We start from the raw sequence: 14,117 nt of genomic DNA, 5'->3' as shown, positions 1-14,117 counted from the left end.
TTATTTTCTGCTGTGTTTTACTTGCATCTATTTGAAAGAGTGAGTGTAAACACACACACAAAAAAAATATTTTATGTGCTGGAATGTGCAGAAAATAAGTTTAACAAATTTCTTCCAGTCAGAGAATGTTGCATATAATTAAATTTTTGCTTGATGCATAAAGTTAAAAGGTTAAAACTAATAAAACAAGTTTTAAAAAGAAACTTTTCCATTTGATTACATTTTGTATGATGGATTATGTAGAAAAAGTAGAATTGGGCTGAAAGATCTATCGCTTTATCACCAAGTAACTAAGTAATTAATTACTTTTGAAAATAAGTAATCAGTAAAGTAACGGGATTACTTTTTGGGGGGAGTAATCGGTAATTAGTTACTGACTACTTTTTTCAAGTAACTTGACCAACACTGCTCCCTAGTGTTTAATTATTTTGCATAGTGTATAGTGTGTTGTTTTTTTTATTATAGCTGGAACTGTGTATTTAAAATAAATACATATGTTTGTCAGAAGGCACACCATCTGTTTGGTCAGGTTTTGCAAATGAAAAACGTCACATGCCAGAAAATAAGAGAAAAGTACTTCCCAACACTGACACTAGATGTCGCTGTTGCTGTTCTCAAGTTAAAACGTGTAGGAAGTTTTTATATTACATTTTTTAAAAGTTGGCTGAGGTTTCTTCTGCTCATGTTAATCAGTGGACACATCATTTGTTCAATGGAAAGATCATCACATTAGATCCAGACACAACGCATATCAGAATTCTGCCTGTGCTAACGTCTCAGCTCCTCTAAGTGTGTCCTTAGCTGAGAATTTCCATTACATTCCTAAACTCAGGACTGAATGGCTTTTGTGTCTGAATTATTTCTCAGTTCATATATTTCCATTGATTTAGGTCAAATCTGGCTTTACACTAACACCAAATCGCCTCTTATTATGTCCACAGTTCAATTTCCTTATTTGTTAAAGGGGAAAGTAAAATACATCAAACTCAGTTTCGCTGTTTGTTTTTATTTGACATTAACTGACAGACAGATGTTAATAAGTACAGCATTAAACAGATTGTAACAAACATGTTATCGATTAGTGAATTGCTTCATGATTTTTGATTGAATAGTACCCATACTACATGACATGGACTGGGAATTCAGTTGAGAAATGATTATAACTGAAATGCTTCCATCCACTCTGGATTCTGATTCTTGTTGAGATGGATATCATCGTATAACTTGCAAGGTTGTTATAGTTAACTAAAGCTAAACTAAAAACTAAAATGTGATTAAAAAAAACAAAAACATTTTAGTTAACTAAAACAAAACTAGACCAAACTGAAAACTAACTGAAACAATCTTACCATGCTAGAAAACTAACAAACTAAAATGAACATGTGAAAATATGCACTTAGTGTTTGTTAGTTTGGTACATTTGAATCTGAACTTGCTTTATGAGGCTTTGATGCACATATTTTTTGAGATTTCTACACAACTATTTCAACAGTGTGTGCTTTTATTGTAATACTGTACTGATTTTGCTGATTGTTGCCTCTAACATAAGACCTCCATACAATAATAACTAAAAAATTACCAAAACTAAGACTGAAACTAAAACTAAATATGTTTGGAACAGTAAGAAGTAAACCGTAGTGAGCAAACTTGCTGCAGAAAGTAACTGACTATGGGACACATCTGGGTTCCTTTGGCCTGTACAGAGGTACGGGGTGGAAATGAGACGAAAGCTGCTGAGTGAAAATGTTCAAATATTTTCACTTTCGCTTGGCCCGCTCCAGCCCTCCTCCTTCCAGCAGTTCTCTTTTCAGCTGTGCGCTCTGAGCTTTACGCACAAGTATAGAGACACAGTGTCAGAGAGCAGAGTGCCACGCAGAGCATCGCTGTGTGAGCATGTCCCGGGTAGAATTATCGTTATTATAAGATGATCCTGCTGCTCGCTCTGCTTTCTGTTCTCTCTGGAGAACTGGGTCTGTGCCAGAAGGAGGATGAAGGCTTCACCTTTGATGGAGACATCCGCCAATTTGTCGTGACCCCCAACTTGCTTTACATCGCCACAGAGGAGAGGCTGTACCAGCTGAGCCACGACTTGACTTTGATCAACAGTCTGACCCAGAGAGGAATCTTAAAGACTGGAAACCAGCAGGATGATGTGCAGTTTTACCGGGTTTCTGACACAGCTGAGTGGAACGCAACTTTCAGCATCAATGTGTTGTTGCCTTTCACAAAGAATGACTCGCTGATCAGCTGCGGTGTGACTGACGATGACTGCGGCCACTGCGAGATTCTGGACCTGAAGAACACCTCCAAGCTTCTGCACAGAGAACACATCCAGGTGGGACCTCTGAAGCGCAGCAGCAGGTCAGTCAGCTTTCTGGTGGATGTGAAGAAGAAAACTCAGGCTGACACTTACATTCTGACCGCGATCCAACAAAACACAGAAAAGCCCGAAAACAACAAGTGTGGTATTAATCGGCAGACTGTCAATCTTCAGGATGCAGATGACAAACAGGGTGGAGGTATATTTTCTCTAACTGATGGAGCTTCAGGCACACCTGGGATCAAAAGTAAAGGTGATGTGGAGTTTGTTGACGGGTTTCAGATCAATTCAACCATCTATCTGTTCTCCAACGCGCTCTCAGCTCAAACAAACAGAGTCCGTCTCATTTGGCTTGAAGGCGAAAAGAGCAAAACTGATACACTCAAGTCTCTGCGGGGCGCGACTCTCAGTGTCTCTGACAGTCAAAGCAGCAGACTTGTGGCCTCCTCGGTCATCCCGGGGGAGCAGCCGGTGCTTTGGAGCGGCGTTTTCAGTGTGGATGGAGGAGATACCGACACCCAGCTAATGGTGTTTGACATCAGCCCTGATTATAGCAGGAACACTGACAGAGATCCAGACTTCTACACCTCTGTGCCATCAGAAGTGACGGTGAGAGCTTTTTAAACTCTGATTTAATGGTTGTACTGTTGATATTGTTCTCACCTGCTGCTCCAGTATCTTCTCTGGTCAGTGATGCAAGTAAAACATTAATATGAGGGGCCGTACAAGCCAAAATTCATTCTTTCACTCTCACACACATACATTCTTCTATCAAAAGATAACATCAATAAACTTGGGTCAGTTTGATAATAACGCAGCAAGATGCTTCAATAAGGCTTTCAGTAGTAGTAGTGTTCATGTCTTCTGGTTTCTCATGTTTTGTTTGCGTCAGCCAAAGATCCTGAAACCAAAGGCAGTCCTCTTCAGGCAAAGCTACATGACCTCAGTGCTGGCAGTGAGGCAGAATGCCTGGATGGTTTTCTATATTTGGACAGAAGATGGGCTGCTCATTAAGGTAAGGAATTAAGGAATTTTTTATATATGAAATTGAATACCATACGGTCTCAAAAGTCATTCTGATAAACAAGGCCTGCATCAGGTGTTGAGGAACCAGGACACACTGATGAGTGTGTTTGCAACTGGAATACAAAGGCAAATGTCGATAACTGCTGAGAATAGCGAGCAGTTGGAATGCTACTAAGCAAGTAATCACAGCAGAAGAGGTTACATGAAGAGGATGTGGGACTTGAGGATTCTTTGGCACACGACATCTATACTAATGACAAAGCAACTTGTTGCTCAGTGTTCCAACATCTGGAAGAAGCAACTGCTATAAAAACTAGAGACTGATGAGGCAGAACACAAATATAGAGGCTAAGTCAGCACAGAGGGAAGTTAGCCAACTACTGGAGATGCAAAAAGATGAGTTGAAGAACAAGATGGCTAATAAGTGCAGCAAGCTGTCCATACCTGAGTGTTCCACGCAAAGACTCACAGCTTTGGCCAGCCACTTGAATAACGTATACCAGAGAGATAGAAGCCAGTCCTGAACCATTAAAGGTGTACTCTCAGAGGCAGGGAAACAGTATGAGAATAGTGAGTGGGGAATTCTTTGTTCTTTATTTAGCTATTTAGTGGAATATATTATAACCTGTTTACTGGAACTCAGCATTTGGTCTCCAAAGAGATGTAAGTGCAAGTGAAGAAGGTCATTACAGTGGATAATCTCTGCATTGTTTCATTGGTTAGTCTTGAACTAACCTGTCTTGAACCTCTCTTTATCAAACTCTAAAATCAAGAGATGCCTTCAAGAATGTAAATACAAAAAATAATTTTGCACTTATTGACAGGAAGGACACGAGACCTCAAACAGTTGGCTTTGACCTGGAAAATATTCTTTGGAAAGATGAAACAAAGATTAACTTGATGATGATGGGGATGTAGAAGCTGTATGGTTTTTCTGAATGCAAGTTGTAACATTTAACATTTGATACATTGTCTCTGCATGATTTTTTGATTAAATATTGCTCAATACTGTATATCCAATTTGCAGATGATTTAAATTCTGCTTACTGTCCCATGAAACAAGGTATAAACAGATTAATCACTCTTCTGATACTTCTGATTTGAGAAAAACAAACCAATAAACAAAGCATTTTATTTTAAATAAATGAAGAAAAAACATTGAGTACAGAAACAATAGTACAGTGTCTCAGAAATAATCACCTTCTTGTTGTCAGCTGTCTGTGGACAGGAAGTATCACGCTGCCTGTCCCACGGTGCTCTACAGGACCAGTGATGACCACAAAGTGTTTTTCAAATTGCATCTGGATCCAGTGGGTCATAAACATGTGTATGTGCCATTTACAAACCAGGTACTTATATTATTTACTGATTATCTTAACGTCACATGTACCTGTGCTGCATTTTAAAGTGTTTGTTGTTCTAGGTGAAGCGAGTTCCTGTGTCAAAGTGCAGCACGTACACAAATGTGCAGGAGTGTTGGTCTGCACAGGATCCATACTGTGGTTGGTGTGGCTCTAAAAGCAGGTGAGAGAAACAATATCTGCAGCTGACGTCTTCAAACAATTTTGAACTTGGTGATCATTTCTTCTTCTTCTTCTCCCAGCTGCACATTTGAAGATGACTGCACAGATTCAGACTGGCTGTCCATTCCTGATGAGTCCCAACACAAAATGATTTCCCACAAAGTTGAAAAGGACACAAACGGACAGGTACAGCTTACAAACACACTCAGGACTGTGATAATTTCTGGTTTTTATTTATTGTTCAGTTATGTCCTTCCGATTTTAGATCTCACTGAAAATCCACACACACCTGACTTTGGGCCAGAAAGTATCGTCTGACTTCACCTGCCAGTTCTCTGCAATTTCTGGCCACCTTTGTATTGGGAATAACCCTCCACGGTTCCCCCAGTGCACCTGCTACCTGTCTGATCACACACTTCCTCCTGATGGTTTGTCACTTTTGATAAATAATCCCAGGAATGTATTGATTTGAAACATTTGACAAATTGAGTTGAATCTTTTGTTGTTTATTATTATATATTGGTCCAACTCATTTGAAATTCATCATTTAATATATATATATATATATTTTACAGGCCTGCATGTCACAGTAAAGTTTAGGCTTGGAAAAATACTCCTGTCAGAACAAATGAAATTAACCAACTGCTCTGACATCCATGGACCTCCAACTTCTATCTTGTAAGTCCAGTCAGATTATAAAGATAACAAATAATCATAGACTGAAATAATCATTCCCATGACTTATAAAATAACCATGTCCTAGTCATACAAAATAAATATGATGAAATAAAATAAGTGAATCTTATGAGTAGTTCTATGAGGCACATTCAAAGTCCTCTGATCCTATATGATTGTTTTCTGTTCAGGTGTCAGCAGTGTATCAAGGCTGGTTGTGGTTGGAGCAGAAACAGCTGTTCCTGGGCTAACCAAGGAGAGACTGATGTAATAATGAAACTATCGTATTTTTATGGATTTCTGTAGCAGTTTTTCACATTTCATGTTGTGCATTTGTTGTATGGAACATTTCCAATCCAACAATATTGCGTAAATGTGTAGAAAGTGAGACATAAACTCTGCTTAAAAATTCAGATTTTCTTCAGTGTCATTTGCAGTAGGTCATGAGGCTAGACTAGTTGATGAATAGAGTTTAGATTTCCCTCATTGTAAAAGGATTCACTTCAGTTTCTAAATGGAAATACTCAGGTTAGTTGTTTCCTACCATTTAAACGTTTTGAACAAAGCTAATGTTAGCTACAACATGTCTGAGATCAGCTCTAATAGCATCTGCACAGTGTTGTGATTCAAGGATAAATTCATTCTCTGCTACAGGAAAGTGTTTGCCAAACGTTGGAGTCTGGGAAGAACTTTTCTGTGAGTGTAATGCTCTTTTTTTTTATTGTTCTTCTGATACTGATCCAGTAGAGGTTTTAATGGCAGAAGAAGGAAATTATTTTAATCTGATTATTTTTTTGTTTCACCTTCAGATCCCAGAGATCTTCTCCATCACTCCCAATGTGGTGTCGTTGTATGGCACAAACCATGCTGTGTTATTAGGTCATAACCTTGGTGACGTGTCAGGAGTGAGGATCCAGACGCACACTGACTGTGCTCCAAAAGAGTGAGTCACTTTACAGATAACTAAGATGATTCCTGGACTAGAAAGAATTTATTAAAGTGTAGAAACAATTCCAAACAGGGAGACATATTTAAAACTGAATATTCTACAATTTAATTTTGACAATTGAAAAAAAAAACTTTAGCTTTACAGCTTTTAGCTTTGGAAGAGGCTGCAGAAAGTACAGGTACGAGTGATGCACTATTTGCCTCTCAGTGTCGGTGCTCAGAGAGACTGTTTGGTATCAGAGTGGAAAAATGAAACTCCGCCGTGCTTCCTGTGCTTTTGCTTTGAAGAAGTCCATCGCTGTCAGTTGCTGTGTTAAAAGGATTCCTCAGGATATTTTATAATCACAGTAGATGCGTTAAGTTTGGAAAACACATTTCTTCATACAAACAAATCCTTAATTATACTGTGGAAGATTTTACTGATCAGTTTTTGTCTGTGTTCAGATTTTCTGCATAATATGATGATCTTAGTGATGACTTTTCTCGCTCTGTGTGTGTGTTCTGGTCAGGTCTCCTGTTTGGGACAACTCTGGTGTCAGTGTGACGTTCCACATTCCCAGCACAGATATCAAAGGTGTGGTCAATGTATGTGTTCTCCTCCCAGATGGTAGTTGCCACGGCAAAGCTAACATCACATACTTGTCATCACCATCCTGTACAAACGCTACTCCAAGCAGCAGCTGGATAAGGTACACTTAATTTAACTGAAACCACCCAACAAAGCCGAGATGTTATGAAAACAGATAATGTTAATTTCTTTGAATGATTAAGAGGAACTCGTGTTGAACTTGTGTTTTTGGGGAACAGGTCACCTGAAAAAATACCCAAGTTCACTTTAGTTATTAGTACCAAACTCTGAGGCAGAGGAACTGAAACTTTCACAGAAGCTGCAGCACACCTAAAGTGACACAAGCAGTGCACTGCCTGTAACATATTGTCTTCTGAAACTAGAACTTGCTTGTTTATCACAAATATACCACTGTGCTAAAGAAAATGGATCTAAAATCTGCTCTTTTTTCTCAGCATTTTTCACAAACACTAAACCTTCTCGTTCTACAGAGGTCGCACATACTGGTATTGCATAGGAAGTCTTCTTTTTTTATCTTGCATTTTCTTCTTCCATTAAGAAATGATCCACCACGTTGGTTTGGTACTTAAACTCTCCAATAATACTACTGTGATCCATTAATGCTTTGTTTCAGTCCATCAGACACTTTGGTCTGCAGCATCATATCTGATTATCCTCATTATCCTCAGGTTGTTCTTATATATACTCAAATACATATAAGAGTAACCAGTGTCTTAAGTAGCAGTGGTCAACTATTGTTTTGCTGTCAAATTAGAGTCACTGTAATCAAAATTCTTTTGAAAGGTTCTCTGCTGTGACTAAAATTATGCTCTCTGTGTCCTGCAGTGGGAACAGGAAGATCACAGTCAGGGGGTCCCACCTGAAGTTTGTTGAAGGCATTGTACACAGCCATGCCATGCAGGAAGTTGCACTTCCCAAAAACAGCAGCTACCAGGTGGGTCTGTACACACACAGTGTCCAGTACAGTTATTATACATGACATACACCCTCTCACTGCATGCCAAAGCTCTTGAGTAATCTTCTTACAGTATGTCATCTGTACATATGCACAGACTTGCAGCTTGAAGCTTACCCTTAACCCATAACACAACAATAAAAGTACCATCCTCTTTTTGTGCCACCAAAACAGCTCTGAACCCCACACTCTATGCTGTGTTACACTGTTAAAAAAAACATCTTAAAAAAACGGTAATATTCCGGCAGCTGGGGCGCCAAAATACGACCGTAAAATAACATAAAATAACTTTCCCATAAAAATACGGTTATTTTCAGTAATGAAAATAATCTTGCGCTAATTTGACATGGGATTCTGCCTTTTCCAAGTGCTTTTAGACATTAAATTAGGAACATTTTTACGCGATCAAACAATGAAATTACCTATAAACAAGGTCAATGAATGTGGAAATATGAATCATAATACGTAAATGTACAGAAATATACAGTTAACAGTTGGTTTAAATAATAATGGATTGCATGCCCTGGGACAGAGGCGAGGGTGCCATATCGCACCATTGGCCCCTTTGGCCATCACTAATAGGCGGGAGGTGAAGAGTCTTGACCACGGGCACAACGGCTGAGAGTGTCTGAGCCGGGGCGCGAACCGGCAATCTTCTGATCACAAGGCGAGCTGCCAACTCTTGAGCTACAAACGCCCTAAATAGCAAAGATAATAATACTTATGTGATGTAACACAAGCTTATAGGAATCATGTTATATACTTTTCCATAGCATTACATTTGAATTCAACAGTTCAATCTTTCAAATAACGGACAGATATTTGTGAAATCATGATACATTTGTGAATGTATTTTAACAATCTAAATATGCATATGTACAGACAGATACATTTAATAATCATGAAAATTATGTTGTATTACATTACAGTGATTTAACGTTAATTTACATTCAAAATGAGAAGTCAAAGTCTATTTACGTAACTTTAATGATATTCTAGAAGAACAGAACATTACTGTAAAATGCACAGTAGAATACCTTCATATTAGGGTTTTTTTCCTACGGTTGCAGCGTTACCCGCGACCTTGTTAGTTCACATTCATTGGCCGATGCTTAGCATCATGTTATTTATATTAATTGCAATTCCTACCTCTACATTTCTTTTTCAAAATATATAATTAGCAACGCGTGTCCGTGCAATGTTTTACACTGTGGCATGCAGAGAAATCTTAACAAAGAAGCTCACAGAGATTGAGCTTGTTATTTAACCCCAAGCTGGTAGGGGAGCTCCTTATTAAAACATTTGCCGATGCAACAATGTGCCTCAAGGTTCAACAACAGCACAACAGAAGTCACTCATGGTACAGCACTCTCTCTACAAAACAACAACTGTCAGTAACGCTGCACCACGGTGTAAACACAACATTCAAGATAACAGTTTAAAGTAATGTAACCATAAACAATAAAACAAGAACATCTAAACAGCAGCACATGTCCCAAGGCATGATGGGAGACATTTCTGGATGTATTTTTACGATCTAGATATGCATATGTACAACAAAATATATTTAACAAACAAGTAAATTGTGTTTTATTACATTTACAGTGATGTTATGTTATTTTACATTTGACGTGTCAGATCACAGTCTACTTATGTAAATGTAATGATATTCTAGAAAAACAGTACACAACTGTAAAATACACAGTAAAATAATTTGACATTACTATTTTTTGGAACAGTGTAGCATGTACTGTCTAAAAATCAAATGAAAAAAACAAAACAATAAACATATTGTAGTTTTCCTGTAGTGTATCAAGTTGAATTGTTTCAGAAAACAACGATATTACAAAAATGCAGTAATCAGAAAAATCACTTACATTTTATTGGGAGTCAAATTAAAATAAAAAGGCAAGGTTAAAATAAACACCTTGTTGAAGATTGAGGGTAACCGGTAAGATTATTTGGCACAAAACAAGTTGTGGAGAGAAGCTGAATCATTAGAAATATAGATGTTGAGGCGCTTCTGATTCTGTGATTGACATTAGGTTTATCATGTCACCATCATGACCATACCATGCTAGCTATATAAAGAGTCTATGATTTATATAAAAATGTAATTCATTGCAGAGTCTCACCTATGACTCACCTTCAGCTGAAAACAGTCCTGGGATTTCTAGCAGCACTGTGTTTTTGAAAGTAGCTAATCAAACCTTGGCCTGCTCCACAAACATGTCCTACTATCCAGACCCTGAGTTTATCAGCTTCACAGCCACAAGGACAGGAAACAGTGTTCACATCACTATACGGGTAATGCATGTTTAAATCGCACATTCACAAACATGTGACATCAGCTCGTAGAACATCAGTCTTTGCTTGTGTTGTTGTTTTAGAAAAAGGTCGATAAACTGGAAATGACAACAGCAGAGTTATCAGTGTGGGGCGTTCAAGACAGTAAGGAATACCGCTGCGCCATGGAAACAAACAAAACCAGTGATGAGACTCACTCTTTCACTTGTGAGGTTAAAAACCCACCCGGCGTTGAATTTCAGCTGTTGTTGGTAAATCTTTCTTTCATACTAACACAAGGCACTGTTTATGGACAGACAAACATACCTATCCGGTCTTTAAGTCTGACATCAATAGCCATTTCTGGGTCCAAACTCCACTTCAGGTCCCAAAGTCAAACAAACACTGCGGCATCACTGAGAGTTAAAAACTGTCTAAATTCTTTCATTGTTCAGATTAAGAAGATACAAAGCATTAAAACACTTTAAAAACACAACAGCCTTAATTAACATGGAGAGGTTTGGACCAGGAAGCAGGGTTCATACGTCATCACTTAAAGACTGGATCATTGTGATAAGAGCTCCACGGTGCAGTACTCTACTAATGGTTTAGGCACTGAAATGATATCTTTCAGATATAATATCAAGGGATTAGGTTCAAAGACAAATAGTGCTATAAATATTCTTATTCACTGAGCTTCACGCGGAGCACAATCAATCAGAATGGATGCATGATGTAACTGCTCTTTGCTTTTAACATAACGTCAACTATCCTTGTACAACATTATTTACAGCCTGTTTGACATTATGATTTTTACTGTATGAATAATATTTTGAAAATCTCTGACCTGCTGCTCTATTGAGACTTTCCTTAATGTTTTCTAGATAAAGTATGGTAGCAGGACCGTAAGCCTCAGTAAGCCTCGGCCTTCATCACACCTTCTATTGCTGCTTTTGCTGTTGATACCCTGTGTTATTGCTGGTAAGTGATTTTGATACATCAGCTTTTTATTTTATGACTAGGATTTTTTTTTCTTAGTTTCAGTGTCGCTGTTCGCATTGCATTGTACCAGAAATACTTTGCAGAGCCGACACTAATGCTAGCGTTATAGTTCGTTTAGCTGTTAGCTATAGATTCCTTTTAGGGAATCAGGCTCCAAAGGAACAATGGCCTTTCAATGGTTTATTTTGTCATAGTCAGTTAAGTGTGTCTGATACATGGTTAGTTGTCCTTAACTGCTTGTTAAAAGTTCTAAACAAAAGAGCTATACAAATGATAATTAACCTCCTTGGCACAAGCTATCAGTCCTTTCAAACTGGGCTGTCTAACATGCTATATAGATGTTTTTAAAGCTAAGTTCACATGTCACAAGTCTCCAAAGTGGTTAGTGAGACAAATTTTATTTGGTTTTATGCCATTTGAAGCCCCATTTGTGTCTACTCTCAGAATGAAACCAAGGACCTTTTGTTTATTAGGCAAGTGTGTAAACCCCTACACCTACACTATAGAGCCACAGACTGATGAAAACCTTTTCTACTCCACAACTCTCTAGTTTTCTGCTTGATTTAAATCAGTTACCGTTTGTCTTTCAGTGCTGGTGTTTATGTATCTGTGGAGGAAGAGACGTGCCACAGAAATAACGTTTAAAGTTTCTTTCCTGTCTCTGTTGGCTGACTGACAGTCTTCACGGAGTTGCTGTACTAAAAGTTGATTTTTCCAGTTGTTATATATTTTTTGTACTTTCATATATTTTTCATGAGTCATATAAACATCAAACTAATTAAGGCTTTTCTTGAAATGTTGAATTATTTTGTTCAAGCACTATCCTATTAAAGATTTTTCTGATATCTGCTTTTGTGATAGTTCTCTGACTGAACCAATTGTTGGAATTGTATATTTCAGACAAAAATGTCTTAGACTTTTACATTGTATGCTAAACCTTTTGCATGTTTAGAACAATAAGAGTTATTGTAATAGATAGTATGTTACTTCTCTTTCTCTTAAGTGAAAGTCACATATGTACTTTTTGGCTCTAAAGGCATATAAAGCCTTTCTACATGCTATCTGTCTATTTGGAGATAGATGGTGTACTGGATTGGGCTCCCTTTTGGCCTCAGAACTGCTTTAATTCTTCATGATACAGATTCAACAAGATGCTGGAAACATTTCTCTCAGATTTTGCTCCATGATATCATTGCAAGGTTACTGCAGTGGACATGAAGGGTTGGACATGGTCAGCATGAATACTGTGTTTAAAGGTTTTTAAACAATGCCCAGGTTTAAAGTTTGCCAAAGAAATATTCCCAACACCATTACACTGTCTCCACCATCCCAAACCACTGATACAAGGCAGGATGGATGGATGCTTTCATGTTATTTACACTAAATTCAGAGTCTGAAACATGGAGTATTTTGACACAAGGACACACACATATACACCAAACACACAGAGAGGGACACACAGGACAAAGACACAAGGGGAACCCAAATGTGCAAGAAAGTAACATGGAATAAACTCGGGACTAACTAAATGAAGCATAAAAAATAAACCATAATCCACGGGGCGATCGGGGCTCATGAGTTGTCAGTTCGTTTTGTAATCTGAAGGTTGCCGGTTCCAGCCCCGGCTCCGATAGTCTCGGTTGTTGTGTCCTTGGGCACGACACTTCACCCGTTGCCTAGTGGTGGTGGTCAGCGCGCCCTGTCAGGACAGCTGTGGCTACAATGTAGCTTGCCATCACCAGTGTGTGAATGTGTGTGGGAATGGGTGGATGACTGAATGCAGTGTAAAGCGCTTTAGGGTCCGCTAAGTAAAGCGCTACACAAATACAGGCCATTTATCAGTTGGGGTGAGTTGGGAAAAAAACAACTCTTAAGGTACAGCATTACAGCTTGTTGATGGAAATGGGTGAAAGTGAGATCAGATGGAATTGATTGGTGCGTGTTACATTTGGTTTCTTTGGAGTTCTTAAAAGAGGTTGGGATGTACAGTGGGGCAAAAAAATATTTAGTCAGCCACCGATTGTGCAAGTTCCCCCACCTAAAATGATGACAGAGGTCAGTAATTTGCACCAGAGGTACACTTCAACTGTGAGAGACAGAATGTGAAAAAAAAAAATCCATGAATCCACATGGTAGGATTTGTAAAGAATTTATTCGTAAATCAGGGTGGAAAATAAGTATTTGGTCAATAACAAAAATACAACTCAATACTTTGTAACATAACCTTTGTTGGCAATAACAGAGGTCAAACGTTTACTATAGGTCTTTACCAGGTTTGCACACACAGTAGCTGGTATTTTGGCCCATTCCTCCATGCAGATCTTCTCGAGAGCAGTGATGTTTTGGGGCTGTCGCCGAGCAACACGGACTTTCAACTCCCGCCACAGATTTTCTATGGGGTTGAGGTCTGGAGACTGGCTAGGCCACTCCAGGACTTTCAAATGCTTCTTACGGAGCCACTCCTTTGTTGCCCGGGCGGTGTGTTTTGGATCATTGTCATGTTGGAAGACCCAGCCTCGTTTCATCTTCAAAGTTCTCACTGATGGAAGGAGGTTTTGGCTCAAAATCTCACGATACATGGCCCCATTCATTCTGTCCTTAACACGGATCAGTCGTCCTGTCCCCTTGGCAGAAAAACAGCCCCATAGCATGATGTTTCCACCCCCATGCTTCACAGTAGGTATGGTGTTCTTGGGATGCAACTCAGTATTCTTCTTCCTCCAAACACGACGAGTTGAGTTTATACCAAAAAGTTCTACTTTGGTTTCATCTGACCACATGACATTCTCCCAA

The 14,117-nt window shown here is 38.7% G+C and overlaps 1 protein-coding gene across 2 annotated transcripts; it reads left to right on the top strand.

Moving 5' to 3' along the window:
• The first annotated feature begins 1,848 nt into the window (after positions 1–1,848).
• Positions 1,849–12,168, top strand: LOC101463604 (plexin-C1). Of its 2 annotated transcripts, XM_076875963.1 has the most exons (16): positions 1,849–2,929; positions 3,213–3,335; positions 4,561–4,695; positions 4,770–4,870; positions 4,950–5,055; positions 5,135–5,297; positions 5,445–5,547; positions 5,736–5,811; positions 6,199–6,240; positions 6,354–6,487; positions 7,002–7,181; positions 7,907–8,015; positions 10,164–10,343; positions 10,427–10,594; positions 11,207–11,303; positions 11,915–12,168. In XM_076875963.1, exons 1-16 carry the CDS (start codon positions 1,925–1,927, stop codon positions 11,998–12,000), a joined length of 2,808 nt encoding a protein of 935 aa, XP_076732078.1. In that variant the 5' UTR covers positions 1,849–1,924; the 3' UTR covers positions 12,001–12,168. The 2 variants fall into 2 exon arrangements, with proteins under 2 accessions (XP_076732078.1, XP_024661506.2); XM_024805738.2 differs by lacking the exons at positions 10,164–10,343; positions 10,427–10,594.
• Positions 12,169–14,117: the final 1,949 nt, after the last annotated feature.

Source organism: Maylandia zebra, linkage group LG17 (assembly GCF_041146795.1).
Source record: "Maylandia zebra isolate NMK-2024a linkage group LG17, Mzebra_GT3a, whole genome shotgun sequence".
NCBI classification, from domain to species: Eukaryota; Metazoa; Chordata; class Actinopteri; order Cichliformes; family Cichlidae; genus Maylandia; species Maylandia zebra.
This window is presented reverse-complemented; position numbering and strand designations above follow the sequence as displayed.

What these genes read in the sequence shown, in the direction of transcription:
- LOC101463604 (XM_076875963.1), top strand. Translation starts at nt 1,925, where the DNA reads ATGATCCTGCTGCTCGCTCTGCTTTCTGTTCTCTCTGGAGAACTGGGT. An exon ending in AAAAGGACACAAACGGACAG is followed by an intron (nt 5,056 to 5,134) that starts GTACAGCTTACA and finishes TTCCGATTTTAG; the next exon opens with ATCTCACTGAAAATCCACAC. An exon ending in TCACACACTTCCTCCTGATG is followed by an intron (nt 5,298 to 5,444) that starts GTTTGTCACTTT and finishes TATATTTTACAG; the next exon opens with GCCTGCATGTCACAGTAAAG.